Raw genomic sequence first — 19,318 nt, 5'->3', positions numbered from 1 at the left:
CGAGGGAAGTAGGGTTAACTCTAAGGTATGACCACATTTGAAGTAGCCTGGAGAAGCCAGTGAAAAAAAAATCCTCATTCCTTCAGGCACTCTTGTGACTTTAGGGGACCCAGACCTGTCTTGAGGGTTCTAGTAGCTACAGTTGAGATCTAAAGCTCAGATACATCATTTCCTTTCAATGGCTTGGCCATGTGGATAGAAGAGTGAAGCATGGGAGCTGATGTGTTGATCTCAGGAGATTGATTGCTGGCTTTCTGTGTCCTTAAGCTCTTCATGGAGAGCTCAGCTGCCCAACCCGGGAACCATTCCAGTCTAGAAGAGCAAACCCTCTTTTGACTGTCAATCCACTTGGTGTTTGCTTTTCTCTCCCGGTTCTCAGATTCTTGCTTCTGTACCCAGGATCCTTTATCTGCATCTGGCTCCTTTGACTTGGAAAATCCCCAAATTCTAGGCTTTGGGGCTTCTTAAATGATCTTAGCTCAACCCACAAAACTCCTTGCTTTATTCTCTAGCAGTGAAGGACATCATCTCCACTCCTACAGGCAACTCCCCCTTATGCTCATCCCAGAAGAGGCAGAAAGAGCCTGCCCTCCAGGTCTTTTTGAGAAGACACCCGTGCACTGAGATGTTGAATGCTAGGTCCCCACCCTACAAGGTAGAGGGAGAGCACCGGCCCCTGCAGAAACCAAGCCTGGAGAAATGGGCTTCCTGACCTCTGCGCTGAGCAGAGTCCTGGACCTTCAGACCCAGAGGCTTTAAGATCAGGGGCCAATCTGGAATCATCTCTGCAGTGAAACACCTGGGTGTCAGTGATGGCAGCGGCTCCCTGCCTCTGTCATCACACCTGCCAGACTGCTTTCAGGGCAAGGGGCTCCCTTTGGCCTCCTAGTTCCTCAGCATTCACCTTCCCGCCCTGCCTGTGTCTCTCTCTGTCTGTTCCACATTAGAAATGGTTGCATTTTGGAGACTCAGAGACATCTAGCCTCAAACAGACCCAGGGAATCTGACCTATGAACTTCTGGGTGACTGCCCTGGCCCAGGTTCTGCTGATTGCCCTCAATGAATAAATACACTTTAGCCAAGTCTGATACAGTTGCTAAAGATCACTTACTCCACTGAAGATCTAACTTGGCTTGTGGGTCTCTATGATTACCATCTGCTTGGGGAAAGAGGAGAAAGCAATGCAGAGTTGCTAAGAGCCCCTGCAAGAGAGATGTCCTGTTAAGTCTCTCCTGCCTTTTCTCTATAGGCAACCCACCCAAAGAGTCTCACCCTTGACAGCTGAACTGGCTGTGAACCAGAAACCAAACACATAAATTTTCACACACACATGTACACACACATGCATGTATGTGACTATATACACACATATATACATTCAAATACACATACATAGCAATGTAAATAAATATAAGTATGGGTGTATATTTGAATGTATATGTGTGTGTATATATACTTATTATATATATGAGATATATATATACATGAAATCCAGACACTTAGTGCTTACTACATACCGGACTCTGATTTACACACTTCACAAATACTAGCTCCTTTAATCCTCGTAATGACCCTGTGAGGTAGACACTATTCATGTCCTTATTTTACAGATGAGGACATTGAGTCACAGAGAGATGAAGTAAATTTTCTGAGGTCATTCAGCTAGGGAGTGGCAGAGCCAGGATTCAAACCCGGGATGCTCAGCCCTAACCACGGTGCAAAATCTGATGTAAAGCACTTGGTATGCAACAGGTACTGGGCAATGGTAGTAGGATTAGCATACTATTTTACCACAGCTTCAACTCACCTACCTTTTCACTGTGTAACACTGGAAAAATGACTGGGAACAAGCTTCTTTGGTAAATGGCTGGTTCTAGTCAAGTCAGGGATACAGGATGATACAAAGCGATTCCACATACATGATCTTTTGCACTCCTGCATTTAATATTAGTTGGTTTGTCTAAAGACCTATAACTGATCATGATTTCTAATTTTCCAGAGGCATAAATCTGAGTCATGTGTTGGATTCAGAATCTGGTTTCTGAGCACTGATCTTTTTGTCGCTGAATGGGCCGAGCCAGCTGTGACGCATCTGCATCATGTCACAGCTTTATTACCCTCTGTTTGCTGCTTTTCATGTAGAAACTTGTGAATGACAAAAACTTGTGTTTCTTTATGGAAAATGGATGCCACAAGAATGATAACTGCTGGTGCTGATGATGGAAGCAAAGAGATATTTAAAAAATGGTCATTCATTCTTCAAAATAGGAGTCTTAAGTTGAAGAAGAGTGGAACATGGCATTGGCAGTGACCCAGATCTGTGCCATGATCACGTCTACCATAAGCTCTGTGCGAAACCTCAGAATAAGCAGTTTGTGAATTTCTACAGATATTTGTCTGGAAAACTGTGTGAAATCTGAAAGGATGGGATCTTGAGGTATGAGAGAACATGTAAAGAGAAGAGGAGACCTCACTGAGATGATATGCTATAGATGTCTTTGCCATTTTAAGAATTTCCCCAGGTCTGATGGAATCTTCATGAATGCAATGGATTTGCTCTACCTAAGTACACAGCTTGGTAGGGGATTGGATATAGAAATCCCTTTCTCTTTTTATTCAGGGAAGAAAGCAAATGGGAACATCTGGGATCATGAGGGTATCATGTTGGAATGAGCTGGGCTAAGACTCCCCATGACCCATCCCTGGCCACAGCCAAAGGGCCGGCTCGAGACTCCTCCCCAGCCTCTCCATTCCCAAGGCAGCACAGATTCCTGCTTCACGATTGGCAGGTTCAAGTATGATCGCTCTACCCTTGGCCTCATTTCCTCAATGCCCTGCCCTCCTTTATTCCTCTGCTTTCCTGGCTTCAGTGTTTCTACCAGCATTTTCGATATAGAAGGAGACTCATCAGATCAGCTTCTACCAGGGCTGATATTTAACTTGCTGGGGAGCCAACAGTTGTGACATTAAGAAAGAACAGTAAGAGCAAAGGCATCACTGAAAACAAAGATAACTAGTGGGCTATTTTATGCACAAATGGTCCTTTGCCATTCCCATCAAGCTGAAAACAAATATCCTGAAACTATTGATCAGCAGCCAGTTAAATTAAATATCTAATTAAAAGAGAACTAGAGCTGTTTTAAAATCAGACACTTCAAACACTTGCCAGTCAGAATATGATGAAACTGGGGGTTTTAACTGAGTAGCAGCAGCAAATAAAATATTTACAGATCTAAGCTGAAATAAATGCATAGATTCTCATTTTTAAGGAAAATGCTCATAGGGCTATTTCAAACACATCCTGGTGAATACTTGATGCCTCTGATTTAGAGAATGTGTGGGGAGCACTATTTGTCAGGAAATCGGATAGAACCATCCAATGTTTTCAAGTGTGATCATTTCTAATGGAACAGGGAGAACTCTGCAAATGGAATTCAGGTAGGATTGCCAGATGAAATATAGAGGAGTGAATTGCCTTTTGAATGTATGTCCCAAATATTGCATGGGACGTACTTATACTAAAATTTTATCTGTTTACCCGAAATTCAAATTTAACCAGGCATACTGTATTTTTATTTGCTAAATCTGCCAACCCTAAATCCAAGATTGTAAGTAACCCCAGTGACCTGGGAGAATAGTTGGGTGACCAGCAGAAGAGAATCCTGGAGTGGCTCAAGTGCTGCAAGGGTGTCGTGTGAGAATTCGAGCCTCCATCTCTCCATTTGTACAGGGGAGAATGATACTGTGCAGAGCTGCTGCTGTAAGGATTATCTGTGAAGTCATAAATCACATAAATGTCTGTCACATTTCCTGTATGCAGGAAATAGTAGTCACTATTGGTATGTAGAGGGCCTATAGCCAGTGAACGGCAAACAATAAGCCCTTAATATAAGTTGGTTCTTATCTCTAAAAGAAAGAGAGCTGTTAGGTAAGAGTGGCCACCATTTATGAGCACCTATCATATATATCAAGCACTTTGCCACATTGTCTTTTTTTTTTTTTTTTTGAGATAGAGTCTCACTTTGTTGCCCAGGCTGGAGTGCAGTGGCATTATCATGGCTCATTGCAACCTCAACCTCCCCAACTCAAGAGATCCTCACACCTCAGCCTCCTGAGTAGCTGAGACTACAGGTGCATGCCACCTTGCCTGGCTAATTTTTTGTGGAGACGGGGTTTTGCCATGTTGCCCAGGCTGGTCTTGAACTCTTGGGCTCAAGCAATATGCCTGCCTCAGCCTCCGAAACTGCTGGAATTACAGGTGTGAGGCACTGTGCCCAGCAACATTGTCTCATTTAAGCCTCATTGAAGATCCTACAAAAATAGATATGATTATTATCTTTTCATGGGAATATAAACTGAAGCTCAGAGTTTAGTTGACCTAATATTATACCTGCTAGAGGCAGAGCTAGGATCCAAACCTGCTTAACTCCAAATCCTGTGATATTTTAACCATATCACCCTATTCCTCACCATTTGACTCAACACAGGTTAAGAATCTTGCAAGAATAACAGATTACTATGTTTGCCACAGAACTGACCTCAACTTAACCTCTTCTTGTGATAAATTTTTATCTCCAGTAATTGGGGGATTTTTTTTTCCCTGTAGGAACTCATCTGCAGTCTCATGATGAAGTCAGTGAAGAAATGGATTTTGCATTTTAGAAACTCACTTTATTGTCTAACTGGCCGATGTGCCTATTTTGCCTAAAATAACAGATAATTGTAAAATTTTAAAATAAAAATACGTAATCCTTTTGGAAAACTGGCAGGAAGTTAGATGGTAACTACAGATTATTTACAAGCTTCTTTCTTGTCCCAGTCATCCTCACTGTGCCACCTCATTTGTTTAAACTGAACCCCAAAAGCCTGCTGCTCTTTCCCCTGTGGGCTTCACTGGTTAGAATAGGAAATAAAATGGTGGGCAGCGAGGCTGCCATGCTGGAAAAAGAGAGCTTTCGGAGGAAGGACAACCCTGAAAAGTCAATGCCTCTTTTTATAGCAGTACAAAGGCTCTTAGTTGGGGCATCACCCAGGAAGGAAGAATTCCTCCTTTGAAGGAAACCGTGTTGTGGGAAGAACATGACTCAGTGTCATTTCTTGCAGGATTTAATGCATGGGGGACTCTTGGGGAAGACACAGGAGCCAGTGTCGTGCCAACCATGCCTGGAAGGGGATGTCAAGACATAAAGCCAAAACAATCCATAGAAAAGAGAGATTTAGCCAATCCATATGGAAAACACTTTCTTCCCTAATGCCTTGGATAGTTGTTTAAAATGTCAGAATGGGGAGACACAGCCAAGTGCTTTCAGTATGCATGCTCTCAGTAAGACTTTACCTTCCATTTCTTTTATTGATAAGAATATCCCAGTACTTTGGGATTGTCACCTAATCCTACTTAGTTTTTTTTCCTACTTTTTTATTGTGATAAAATACACATAACATGAACTTTACCATCTTCCCCATTTCTAAATGTACAGTTCAGCAGTATTAACATCGATGACGTTGTGCAACGCTGCTTCATTTTGCATTGTGATTTTGGACAGGGCAGGCAAAAAAGAAATTCACCCCTTGCCCCTTATAACAAGTTTCTTGAAAAATACTTACGTAGCTCCCTCCTGAACCTTGCCTGTTCGTTCCTTCCTTCTGCCTCCCTCTCCAATCATCCCTTTCCCTTTCGCTCTCCTTTTACTTTGTCAGCAACACTTATGTTTCCTGGAGCAATCACTGCCCTTGTATTGATTATCCATTTCTTTCCAGGTCCTGTGGAAGCTGATTTCACACCTGTTGGCTCATTTGCCTCCCCTCTTTCATATGGCTTGCCCTTCCGCCCACTGACCAATCATTTTGGGACCCCTTCTCTGGGCGCCCCATTCCTCCAGCCCAGACCCTCTCTGGACTCATGGGTCTGAAATTAGTGTTTTAAATCCCGAGTTTGTGTCTGAAGGTCAGCTGGAGAGCTGTTTACACGTCTGTAAGCCCCAGAGGGCTTATTTGCACAGTGTACTTACCTAAGCAGGGCTGGTTACAAGCCCCAGAGGCCCCAAGAGGGCTTCCCAGGCCTCGCCAGCAAGAGCACAAATAGGGAGCCATGGAGGACTGTTGTTGCCGAAGTAAGTTTTCAGCTTCCAAAAACAAGTCTTCAGATTTGCTACCAAGCCTTTCGCCTTGTTTATGCCATCAGGCTCCTGAGTCTCAGCTTTCCCCGTGGGGCTAAAGTCTTCACTGCAGAACTATATTTGTCATGTGTTTTTGTTTGAGGCAGATTGTGAGCCGCCCTCTTAGACGCTGTCTCTGAGTTCTGCACAGGCCAGAAAGGGAGAGACGCAAATTGGCACCAGGATGTCTGGGGTTTATCAGATGCTTCTTTCTTTCAACCTAATGACTGTGTTGCTTCAGGGGCTGCCACAGGGGTGTATGAAGAAAGCTGAGCTTCCTTTATATCTGTTTATTATCTGCTTTCTTTTAAAAGGAGTTTTGAAGTCTTAATAATTTGGTACATGGTTGTTTTTTGCTAAGATTGTGGTGAGGAATTATGGCTCAGTTTTGTTTTTATGTTGGCATAATTGGTCTAGTTCATGCTCCACAAAGTGTGGCTGGTGTTAAAGAAAAAACTGTCTAGCACAGAGTATTATTTGGGGGTCTTTGGGATGGAAGTGGTGGTGAGTAGTATTCATGAGCAATATCAAATACAGAAAACTCAATTTTTCTCCATAAATCAATGATGGTGATGGTGGTACTAGTGGTAGCAGTCATGATGGTAAGATGGTGGCAATGATGGTGGTGATGGTGATGCCAGTAATGATAGTAGTTGTTGGATAAATCAAAGACGCCATCTTAGGCATCGGTTCCGGGTTCTTCCCCCTCCACTTGGCGCCACCTAAATCCGCCAAGCACAGCCCTCCAAATAAGCACCCAATCAAAAGGAAACACCTCCTGCTAGCCCCTAGGTCCTGCCCTTCGACCAAACACCAATCACCACATCACCCTAAAGGACATAAATACTCAGCCCCAGCAGCTCTCTCTCTCTCTCCCCTTCTCTTCGTCTTCTCGTACACTGAGCCTCCAATAAAGATCTCTTGGCTGCCACTGGTGTCGTCTCTGACTAGCCTGTTGCCCTTCAGTAGTGCTGATGATAATGGTGATGACAGTGACAATGGACAGTGGTTGTGATGATAGAGGTGGTATTGAGATGATGGGGATAAGATTGTTAGTGGAGGAAGAAGAGGAAGACGATGGTGAAGAGAAAAGGAGGGAGGAGTGGTAATGGGAGGACATATTTCCATTATTATGCTCCTAGGTCTGTGACCTCCTCTCAGCCTGGAAGATTGCCCAAAGTGGATTCCCTTCCATAGGCCACCCCATTAACTCTGTCCTTGCTAGCATTCAAACACATCAAGTTTTTGTAGACAATAGCAGGATCCGAAATGAGAGAAACAGTAATTTCTCACAGAGCTTCCCAGTATGAAGATTGCTTGGAGGCTGATCATGTGTATGAGTCATTGCTTGTTAGCTCACCTTGCCAATCTTTAGATACAGAAAGAAGATACCAGTGGTGACTACAGTGCTGTGTACCCAGTACTTGCTTGAGGAGAAAAAGCAGGGATTTTGGTGTTGTACAGACGAGGGTTCAAATTTCAGGCTTTTCATTTCCTACTAACTTGTACTCTTTAAGCCTGACTTTCCTCATCCATGAAATGGAAATGACATCTACTTGACAAGGCTGGGCAAATTAAATGAGAGAGAGCGTGGCACATAGTTCTCAATGAATGTCACACTCTTCCCAGAAGGGGAGGTAATGATGCTCCAGGCAGTTTTATGCTTACTTTCTGCTTCTCCTAAACCTAGATCTTAGCTAGGACTAGCAGGCACTTCCTACCCAAAACATTTTTCATGAGTCACCTATTTAATTATTAAGTAAAAATTAGATTGCTATGACTTAGGATCAGAAAACTTCAAAAATCAAAACAATAGTTTAAAAGAGAGGGAGAGAGAATTTAACCACTCAATTGGTTGTTTTTTCAACTGCTGCCCAGCTGGTTTTTTCCACTAAATGGACTAATATTTTGGTTAACTTGACCATTTGAAATGATTCTATAACTTTTTTTTTTTTATGCTGTCAGGATGTTTTCCTTGATATCTGGCCCCAGTTCTCTTTGCTTATGTCATTTCATCATTACTCCTACTTATGCCGTCTGGTACCTGAATTAAAACATTTATATTCTATCATTTGAATTTGTGCCTTTCAAATATTTATAAACCATAATCATGACTTCATACAGTCAATCCTATACATATTTAATTTTTTTATGAAGAAGTCCTTTTTCCCTAAATTATTTATTTCCTCTCTGAAATCTTTCCAAAGCTGTTTTAGCCGTAAGATGAAGAGATGCCCCCAAGTGGATTGTTATCAGACAGACTCTAAAAAGTAGTTGTTGTGAAACCTGGGGTATATATTAAAAGTTCGGACTTCTAGCCCTCATCACCAGTGATTCTGATTCATGGTTCTGGGGTGTGGGGCCCAGGAATGTGCATCTTAACAACACCCTCCTTCCCCTCTCCCCAGTGTACAATATCCTCTACCCAATATATAGGTAATTTTGGTGTGAGTTCCCTGTAGAACACACTTGAGGCACAGTGCCACCTCACAGTTGACTTGGGAAAGCAAAACAGAAGACATTGGTTCCTGCTTTCTAATGGGCATCACATTCAGGCCTCTTTGCTTACAATTATAGCAAAATTACCTTGACAGAGTTTTGAGTGTTTCCAAGCCTTCAGTCAAATAGTTACACTGTCTTGGTTTACTGCTGCAGATGGCTAAGCGAAGTTTCTAGAAGGCTATCAATTTTCCCAGCTCTTTAGTCTTTAGGTCTGGGTTGGTGGAAGAAGAAGGGTTGCAGAAGGGCACTTTATCTACCACGCCATGTCTCTAGAAATCTAGCAATTTTGAATCCTGTAGGATTACTGTTCATATTTCTTTTTTGTAAGAATATGATCCAGCAAATAACGAATAATAATTCTTCATACTAGTATAGCACTTTGTGGTTCATAAAATATCTTGACTTTCATTGCGTCATCTGATCTCCAGAATAGCTCTGGTTAAGGTAAGTAGGTGTTTCCATTTTACAAATGAAGAAATGCTCAGAGAGAATAAGTAACTTGCCCAGGGATTTATAAAAGGTAAATGGAAGTCCTAGGATTTTACAATTATGGATTCTTTCATCATCTCTGCCTTAAGGTTGCACTTCTCTAGACTGTGGTATTATCAACCCTATAGTCTGAATGTTGCAAACTAATAAATAATAAATTTACTTCATTAAAATATCTATTACTTAGCCGCTTGGAATGGGTAGAAAATATTGAAGTAGAGAATTTTTAACCTACCCTTTAATTACTGCATTGATGTTATCCATGATTGTCTAATATTGTTCTTAATTCCTCTAAGTTTTATTTTGAAAGCTAAACATAAAAGACAATGGCAGTTTGTCATGTTGAGAAGAATATAATTATTAACCTCATAGGTTCATCCCACAAGTAATGATTGTCATATGGACCCTGTTGGCAGGAGAGGGAAGATGAGAGGTCTCCCAGCTCTTAGATAAGGCCTAGGCCACGGGTCTGCTGTTCCCAGTCAATGGATCATAATTCATTAAAATTGTCTATTGGACACTGGCTATATCCAGAGTCTACACATTAGATAATATTAAAAGAACATAAAAGGAATATAAATGAATCTAGGTGCTAAGTGACTTGGGAGTCCTTGAACTTGTTGCTTTCACCTCCATTTATTTATTTATTTATTTATTTATTTATTTATTTATTTATTCATTCATTCATTCATTCATTCATTGAACGTATGTTTTATCGAGCCCTTACTGGAACGGCACAGTGTGCTGGGCACTGGTATTACAATAGTAGGCAAGACAGAATCATCCCTACATCATGAGCTAATAGTCCAATGGGGACACTGACAAGGATGCTGGCAGCCACAGGCAGTGGGATAAATGCTGTGGGAAAGGCAGGGTGCTGCACATACACTCACAAGGGGCATCCAGCCAGCCAGCATATTAGGCCTAGTATTTTTAAATGGATGTAGATTTATTGGGAGTGGCCTGTAGGGGGTGTGCTGAGGGCATGGCCCCTGGCCACTTTATCCCTTGGCACCCTGAGGGTACTAGGAAGTCATTGCCCTACACATTTAGTTGCCTTTGCCTGAAATATTTTCTTCCTCTCCTCCCTTAGCTAAGTTCTAGTGCCCACACATCCCTACAGGCTAGGGAGCCCTCTCTGTATCGTTATATATTCAACCCCTGTGCACTGCAACATCCTGTGAAAATCCTTGAACATCATCCTCATGACCCTCACTGTCCTTCAAGTATCTCCCCCATCAGTTTTTGGGCACTCCTAGATCAGGGCGATCAGGGCCTGTGTCATTTACCTCTATATTCCCTGCACCAAGCAAATGCTTGGCACATAGTAGAGGCTTAATAAATGTTTGCCGAATGCACAAATGAATGAATGCCCCTAACCTTTAATATCTGGTTGATGAGGAGGCAGGAAACTGAACGTATACAAATAAAACCATTTGCAAACAATTAGCTGCAAGTCAATATTTCAATGCATCAAATCATGTAGCATCCTTTTTCCAATATTTAAAGTGCACCTTTTTACCCAGCATGCATATTCCTGGGGGCCATGGACTGCCCCCAACAGGGATAAAATGGGTGTAAATGTTATGTATACTTAATTTCTTTAATAAGAAAAGTATCAGAGGATTACTTGGAGTCACTAATGGTACTACCCCAGTAAAGAGTAAATCATTTTGAAGTTACTATATGCTATGGTTTGAATGTGTCCTCCAAAATTCATGTGTTGGAAATTTAATCTCCAATGCAACAGTGTTGAGATGTAGAACTTTTGAGAGGTGATTAGGTCATTAGGGCTCTGCCCTCATGAATGGACTAATGCTGTTATTGGGGGAGTGGATGAGTTATTGCAGGAATGGGTTCCTCATTAAAGGATGAGTTCCACCCCCTTCCTCTCCCTCTCTCACACCCTCTTGCTCTTCCACTGTCTGCCATGGGATGATGCAGCAAGAAGGCCCTCACAAGATGCCAGCACCTTGAGAGTGGACTTTCCAGCCTCCAGAATTGTGAGAAATAAATTTCTTTTTTTTTAAATAAATTACCCACTCTGTGCTCTTCTGTTCTAGCAACACAAAATGGACTAAGACACCATGGGTAGGGTCTCTGAGAAATATGAGTTGAATAGGAAAGTTTTCATCAAAAAGGCCTGCTCAGTTGCTAAGGTAAAAGCCAACAGGGCTCGGATTAGGGCGAGATGAGTGAGACCATGTCATACAAGTTGCAGGATCACATTCTGTCTTTATTTAACTTTTTAAGTGCATCATGATTTATTGCATTAATTTTTACTTATTAAAATATCAATTATTTTGATTGCTGAGTTTTTTCACCCTGCCCCCACAGCTCCCAGCCCTGGGGGCCCCCACCCCATGAGCTCTGCCTTCCTGATACACAGATTACAGGGGAAACCCAGACTCCCTCTGCAGGAGCTGGATGTCAGCTATCACCAGGGCTCAGCTGCGTATCCTGAGGGCTCACTCTGCTTGCCTGATTCACCTCCCTTTCCAGTTTTGCCTTCTCCTCTTCCTCTAGCAGTCTGAGCATTCTGCACCTCCCCCTCCCTGTGCTTCAATGCCATCTCACCCAACATCCACACTAGGGCTGCATGTTCTCCAGAGCCTGCTCCGTCTCCCTCCTCCCTTCCCTTCTACCCACAACTGACTTGCTTTATAATGGAAGAAGCTTTTTAATGCCTGCCATGAAATCCTGTCATCTGGGCAGGGAGGGCAAGCTCCCTGACCGAATCATCAAGAGGAGAGCACCTGCCTGGAATAAGGCTCTGAATCGTCTACAGCTCTCTTTTCTGTTTCCCTTCCTCAGAAGTATCCCCTGGGCCCCGCAGAGGCTGTAGAACCAATACTGCCTGCACTAGCCAACTACGGAGGCAGTGGCTTCCCACCCCCTGTGTGCTGCAAACATACTCAAATCTATGGCCTGTAATAATTTCTGCACATCCCTGTGTTGCTCCCATAGGACAGATAGAGGAACAGAGGCCCTGGCTGATAAGTCACATCAACTGATCACATAACCACTCATGGACAAAACAGAGATTAAACCTACATTTTTGACCCCCCACTGCCCCCCATCCTGTGTCCATTTCATTATTCCATAAACATTCTCCTCTACCACATCCTACTTCCCCCTCACCTGCCCACCCCTGCAAAGTCACTTGATCTCTTGGTGAATTAGCATGAGCCAACATTGATGTTTTAAAATAGCAAACTTTCAGGCTTAAAAAAGTCAAGATCATCTTTAAGTCCCCAAGGACATATGCAACCAGTGATAGAAAAATCCTCTCCCACTTCTCCCCCTCCAGTCTGAATTGACTTAGCAACTTTTCTTCAGCTCCTCAGCAGAGCCTTTCACAAATTCCCATTTGCAGCACTGCTGAAGGATAGACATCCTGATGTGCTCTCAGCTGGACTGCTGCTGTGGACTTCAAAAACACAGATGCAGCAGCAGTGAGTGTGTGCCTGTATTATATTTCTCACCTGAACATCTTCAGAAGCTGGGCACATGCGTTTTCTAGCCCAGCATGTAGGATCTGTGGCCCCTGAGCCTGTGGGAGGGCAAAGTCCTGTAGAGAAGCTATTGTTTTCCTTGCCTTTGCTGATAGCATGAGATCAGCTAAATGATGGTGGCAGGTGTCCAAGACCAAGAAAAAGAGTAAGTAGGGGTACAGTAATGGGAAGCAGTAAATCGTAGGACATATTTGTAATCTAACCAACAAAAATCAAGCATTTTCTGGGAAATGCATGGAGCACTGAATGCTTGAGTGCCTAATGGGTTTTGAAGCCCCAGTAAGTTTCTGTGGATTGGTGCCAAGAGCAAACAAATCACTGCAGCCACAAGCCGCCTCACTCCATATCCGAGATGCACACTGAGAATGACTGGAAAGGCTACTGGGTATGGGAACCCTAAAGCAGTTTGGATGGGGAGGCCCCCGGGGAAATGCTATCCTTAGGGCTCTCCAGGAAGCATCATTTACAACTTCACCATTGGCCAAATACTAATATATGTGCTTTACATATATCATCTCATGGAAGCCTCATTATAACACTAATGGGTTAGGTGTTGTTACACCCCTATTTTAAAGATGAAGGAAGTCAGACTCAGTTAAGATCATACATCTATTAAGAGGTAGGGCAAAATGCAAACTCAGTCTTTTCTGATTCCAAAGCACATGCTCTTAACTGCCCCACTTTATTGCCCTCAGAGCTCTTTGGTACCAATTACACCAGGCATTCCTAGCTACAAGGCATTGTTGATTCATTCATCCATTCATTCAACATCCAGCAATATCTCTTGAGCATCTGCATTGTGCCAGGTCCTTTGCCAGGCCCTGGGACCTCGCTGATGAAGGAGACATGGACCCTGTCCTCATGGAACTTGGAATCTAATGAGCGAGTGCCAAGGTCTGGAATGGGAGTTAAGGTCTCACTTAAGATTGGACAGGTTGTACCTTGCACAAAGGCTCTGCACTAAGGGGGCAAGTGGGTACTGAAACCCAGCTTATATTCCACTGAGCTATGTGCCCACAGAGCGACATCTTCCAGAGGAAGCAATTTAAAAAATTTTTTCCCAAAAAGTAATATGGGCTATTCTGGAAGTACCTGCCTCCCTTAACTTTTCTTTCTTTCTTTTTTCTTTTCTTTTCTTTTCTTTCTTTTTTTTTTTTTTTTTGAGACAAGTCTCGCTCTGTCATCCAGGTTGGAGTGCAGTGGCGCGATCTCAGCTCACTGCAACCTCCACTTCCTGAGTTCAAGCGATTCTCATGCCTCAGCCTCCCAAGTAGCTAGGATTACAAGTGCAGGCTCCCACACCCATAGAAATGGGATTTCACCATGTTGGCCAGGCTGGTCTAGAACTCCTGGCCTCAAGGGATCTGCCTGCCTCGGCCTCTCAAAGTGCTGGGATTACAGGCATGAGCCACTGCACCTGGCTGCCTCCCTTAACTTTTCAAGCCAGTGTCACCCTGAAAGACATCCTCATGCACAACCTGCAGTGTGCAGGGAACATGAACGCACCAGGTAGACTCTGGACAGTAAGGAGGTCAGCAGCAAGTCCAAGTAAGTGTACTCAGGTCTGTTTGGCCCCAGTCAATGAGGTCCACATTCACCTTCAGGAAATCCTAGCCAGTCAACAATGATTTAAACCAATCCCTTCACCACCCCCAGGCAAAGTCCCTGTGTAAGTAAAACTTCCAGTGATTCCCAAAGGTAGTACCCCCACCTCAGCAGACAGTGGGGGCCCCTGCTCAGCCCTGGACCTGCAGGCCTTCTGCCCACAACTGTCAGACCCCACAGGAATGGAAAGGAAGGCTTCTAGAGACACGTACTGGAGAGAACAAGGGGACAAAAAAGGCAAGCTGACATCAAGCCCAAACCCCAATAATTCGGAGGAGAGTATCCCTGATAACAGAAACAGAGACAGAAGGAGGTCTGCGGGAAGAAAGATGAGTTCTTTATGTATGCCATTTTTCACGTGTTAAACATGTCATGCCTTCTATCCATGGAGCCTTCACATACAAGGCACTATGTGTGATATTTACAAAAGCCCTAACCCGATACCCTTTTTATAGATGAAGAAATTGATATGCAGAGAAACAAAATAACTTGGCTTAGGTCACATAGCTAGGAAGTGGCAGAACTAGAAAGTGGCAGAGGTGGGCCCTCTCGATTCAAAAGACACTCAATCAATGTGTAGTCTAGCTTAGAAGTCCTCGGCCTGAAGATAAAGATGAAGGAAGTGAGATAAAAGGAATGAGGCCAAGAAACAGTAAGGCAGATGGAGAGAAGGGAAAGAAAGGTACAAAGGTAGTAGAGGATGCACCCTAATAACTCCTCACAGATAAAGCAATACAGCTACTGCGACCAGCTATCAATGCAGTTCATAAATGCAGAGATCATCAGAGCAGGAAAGGACCTCTGTGCTCCCAGCCTCCCTGTGTTACAGCTGAGGAGTAGACGGCCAAGGCATCTAGTGGCTTCCCCAAGGTTCTCCAGGCTGCTGTGGAGGCAGAGCCATGGCCAGGGCCCTGGCCTCCTGGCACTCAGGCCTAACAGCTTCCATCACACTGTACCACTGAGATTATTATCTTCAGTGACGATGGTGCCATTAACAGCCATGGCCACCACTATCTGGTTTTTTAGCACCAGCCACCCTGGCAGCCATCTTCATTTTGTGACTTGAAGAAAGCACTGCCCTGGTCATGTGAGCACAAGAGGAGTGGAAAATTCCAGGTCAGGGAACAACACACCCTCCAGGCATCCTTCTTCACCAGCCCTGCCTTCAGAGGCACCCGGCCCTTTTGTCCCACCACCAGTTAATATTTCACTTGGGTGAGACTTTAGGGAACAAAGAACACAAAGCTGGCCTTGAGGGGCCAAAGGTAGGCAGCCCATAGTTCCCGATTCAGCTCATAAATAAGAACAGGGCAAATGTACTTTGGATAAGGACGCGCTCAGCCTCCCGCAGAACAGCTGGGGAAGCTATTCATAGGAAAGCGTGCTATTTGCGTCTGCCTGGCATTTGAATGAGGCTCACCTAACTGCGCCTGCCCTCCCCACAGATGTGAGTCACGCTCCCCACTCACGAGTGAGGAGTGGCCAGGGGCAAAGGAGAATTGCTTCTTGGCTCAGCTGAGAGAACTGTGGGGGCCAGGAGCGGCACTGCCAAGGATATTTCCCTCCCCCAGGCAGGGAGGGCCTCCAACTGAGGACACTTATTCTGTAGTGATAGAGCCTGATTCCCCTCCATGTGAGAGAGGTGCCTCCTCGGACCCTGCTACTTTGCCCGTTGGCCCTTGGTCAAGCACAGGGGACAATTTTCAGCCCCCAGCCCCTTGTTGGTGGCTTTGGCTGTCTTCTCACATCTCGAGTACTCGGGGAAAGCCAGTCAGAGCAGCGTGGGAGGCCAGTTCCAGTGTCACGCTGCCATCCTCCGAGTTCTACTGGTCCCTGGTCTCCAATTGCAAAGCTTACATGCTGTGGAGGTGAAGTGGGGGTGATTCCTCCCCCTTAAGCAGCACTGCCCACTTCTGAAGGTCATCCACTAATGCTCCTGCCTCCTGCAGCATCCAGTGCAGTTCTGGCCTGGTTCTGAGCCGAGGGTGTGCCAGAAGCAGGGCTCGCTATGGTCCAAAATAACCTTGGGAGGTCAAGCCCAGGCCTGGGCATCCCTCATCCAAGGAGCCCTGATCGGGGGGGGCGGGGGGGTCTCTCAGGGCCTAGCTGAAGAGTTAGTTCCGCTCCATAGCAGCACTGATGGTTCAGGTCAGTCTCAGGCCCGTGAGAAAAACTCCAGTTCTGCACCAAAACACAGTGGCCTTTGGAGTCCATCAGACTCCAAGCATTAGGAACGGCCAAGCCCTTCTCCCATTGGTAGTTCTCACACAACTGTGGGTCCAGAGAGGGGCCACCCACCATGATCCTGGGAGCTGTGGTCTAAGGGGTCTCTGTATACCTGGTACATACTCAGCTGAGGTTTGGGTTTTTTATTAGTGAATGGCTTAGCTCCTCAGCTGGACCATAAACTTCACAAGGGAACATGCTGTGCCCTTATCTTTGTGTGCCTGCATGACAGCACACAGCCAGCATGCAAACCGTGACCTCATATGCACTTAACATTTGACTATATCTCTTTGGCTACTAGACTCTGCTCCTTGTGGACAGGGACTTCTTAATTCTGTATTTCTGAATGGACTAGTGCTGGCTGTGACACCGAGTAGGTATATAATTGATGGTGTTGATTTAAATTGTCCAGTTTGAATAAAGAATTTTCTAAATGAGTTGACATTATGACACAATGGACATAGATGAGACCATTAATGCATTTGAAATTTACACTGGTGGACACATGGTGGTAGATGCTATAGATACATGAACCCATGCAAATTCCAACTTCGAGAAACTAGTAACCTATTTAGAAATTATATTTTCTCCTGTTCTTCATGGGCAAAGATGATGCAAGCATGGAGGACATGACATTTAAGCCCTCTTCCCAGTGGAAGGGATGTGCCTCCAGCTAAATTTTTCTCTCAGTCAACATTTATGGGCACCTACTGTGTGTTAGGCACTGTACTGTGGGCTGAGTATTCAAAGAAAAACAAGGCACAGGTGAATCGTGAATGGAGAGCTATGGGTCTAGTGGGGCTGAAGGCACTTTCTCAAGGAACTCATGGCACTGAAATAGCTGCTTGAGAAGTATGGCCTAAGCTCCATGGGAGTGAGAAGGGATGAATTTCTCCTGGGACCAGGAAGGGAAGATGAAATCAGGAAAGGCCTCCCAGAGGAGCAGATGTTTGAAGGATGGACAAATCCAGATGGACAATAGAGTATGTATTCTAGGCCGGAGGGTATTAACCAAAGCATCGAACCCCCTCAGTTCTTTGGGAGTAGAACAGTCTCTTCTGCTCTCACTGTGGCTGGTGGCCTGATTGCTGATCAAGGTCAGGGTGACACCTTTGGCCAAAGAATGGGGCATTTGCTTCTAAGTCAGCCAAGGGCTCTTTCTGTCTGAAAATAGCTGCCTGAATTCATTTCCCCAGTTAGTCCCAGAGGCCAAAGATAGGAGCAGGCTTTCTCCACACGCAGGGCAGAAACTGCAGCTAGAAAGCCGGCCCCGCAGCATGAGGAACCCCTGGGGAGCTGGCAGGAGGCCATGACCGGCCACACCTTGAGGTCTGACCAGCTACGTTTGGACGGACCCTTTCTAGCTCTTTCCCCGTCATGTGACTGAAAACCTTATCATAATGAAAGCTGTAAAAATGCCAAACTTTAACCTTATTAAAGTCACACTGTTCTGGTCTTGGCAACCCTAATAGGATTTTACAACTCAACCTCTCTGACTAGAGTTCTTGAATAGCGCAGGGTCTGTCAGGGTCCGTGATGGGTGACTTAATGCCTTCAGGGACTGATGCTCACCCACATTCCCACCCTCCCTGTGTCCGTCCACCATCCGTGCTCACCGTGGCCTTCCATTGGCCTCCTGTTTTGTTACTCATAGAAACGGAGAAATTTCCACCACCACGGACCCTGGGAGAAACATATGAGCATACCCTACAGCACTTACCAGCTGACATGGTATTTTTCTCCGGATTAATGAAGCACAGTGGAATTTTAGCTGTTGCTGTAATGATTAATGTGTCAAATCCATATTGCAGGAGAGGCAAACAGGAAAGCGATGTGAGAACCTAGGAGGAGGGAGGAAAAACAATGGGAAGGGAAGAGAGGCAGCAAAGCCAAAGAAGGACAGGGAAGGAAGAGAAGAACAAGGGAAGGACAGGGCAAAGTGGGGAGAGAGGAACACGGACTCCCACAGGGGTTGGATCAAACAGGCTCGAGCACATTTAGGGACTTCCTCCTGCCCACGGCCACATTGGTAGGAAGGTGGGTCAAGTCAGTTCCTGAGGAGAGGTATCCCAGAAGCAGTCATTAGCATAAGGTTCTACATATCGGCAGGTCATGGACCTTGAAGATTTGAGAAAAGGTATGGGGTTTATCCCTAGAAAAAAAAATACACATAAAGGGGTTTACTTAGGGGTTTACTAAGCACCTAAACCTCCATAAAAAACACAAAAGTGAAAAACCCCTGGATTCAGCTGATGGTGTTTCTGGAGCTGGGACTGTGTCATCCCTGTCAGCATCCCCTCTCCACGTAATGCCTTTCGGAAACAAGTTTGGAAAGGTGACAATGGCATCAACCACAATACACATTCTCTTTGCTGAGCCTCTGTCTTGCCCTGTGAGCGCCCACCCTCTCCTCCCCACCTGCAGGCCCACCACCATGCAGTTCCCAGGATGAGGTCATGCTTACTCACAGGGTCCCTTCCTCCAACTCTAGGCAGTCCAGTGCCCCTACGTGAAGTGGTGTCTATGCTGTACGTGAATATGCTCCGCAGTCTTGAGACCATTACACAGCTGGACAGAGGAATGCCTGGCCAAGCCACCAATGGGAAATACTTTGCAATGCAGATGAGTCCTCCAAAGCCAAGCATTCCCCTCTCCTGCTAATTACTTTTACCTGGTTGCATTAGAAATCCTGGCCAACATGGTGAAACCCCGTCTCTGCTAAAAGTACAAAAATTAGTCAGGCATAGTGGCACATGCCTGTAGTCCCAGCTACTCAGGAGGCTGAGGCAGGGGAATCACTTGAACCCAGGAGGCAGAGGTTGCAGT

General features: G+C 44.9%; 1 protein-coding gene across 1 annotated transcript in view; it reads right to left on the bottom strand.

The window, feature by feature from the left end:
• The window catches only part of LOC116467942 (uncharacterized), a 54,403-nt gene extending 35,350 nt beyond the window's left edge, over nt 1–19,053 (bottom strand). Inside the window, exons 1-2 of the mRNA XM_032151555.1 lie at nt 18,961–19,053; nt 18,213–18,333 (exon numbers count right to left, since the gene is read on the bottom strand). Coding sequence (XP_032007446.1) covers nt 18,213–18,333; nt 18,961–19,053 — 214 coding nt within the window. The remainder of the gene's footprint in view (nt 1–18,212; nt 18,334–18,960) is intronic.
• Nucleotides 19,054–19,318: the final 265 nt, after the last annotated feature.

The sequence above is a fragment of the Hylobates moloch genome, unplaced genomic scaffold (genome assembly GCF_009828535.3).
Source record: "Hylobates moloch isolate HMO894 unplaced genomic scaffold, HMol_V3 SCAFFOLD_5, whole genome shotgun sequence".
NCBI lineage: Eukaryota > Metazoa > Chordata > Mammalia > Primates > Hylobatidae > Hylobates > Hylobates moloch.
The sequence above is the reverse complement of the archived record's forward strand: the minus strand, read 5'-3'. Positions and strand labels throughout refer to the sequence as shown.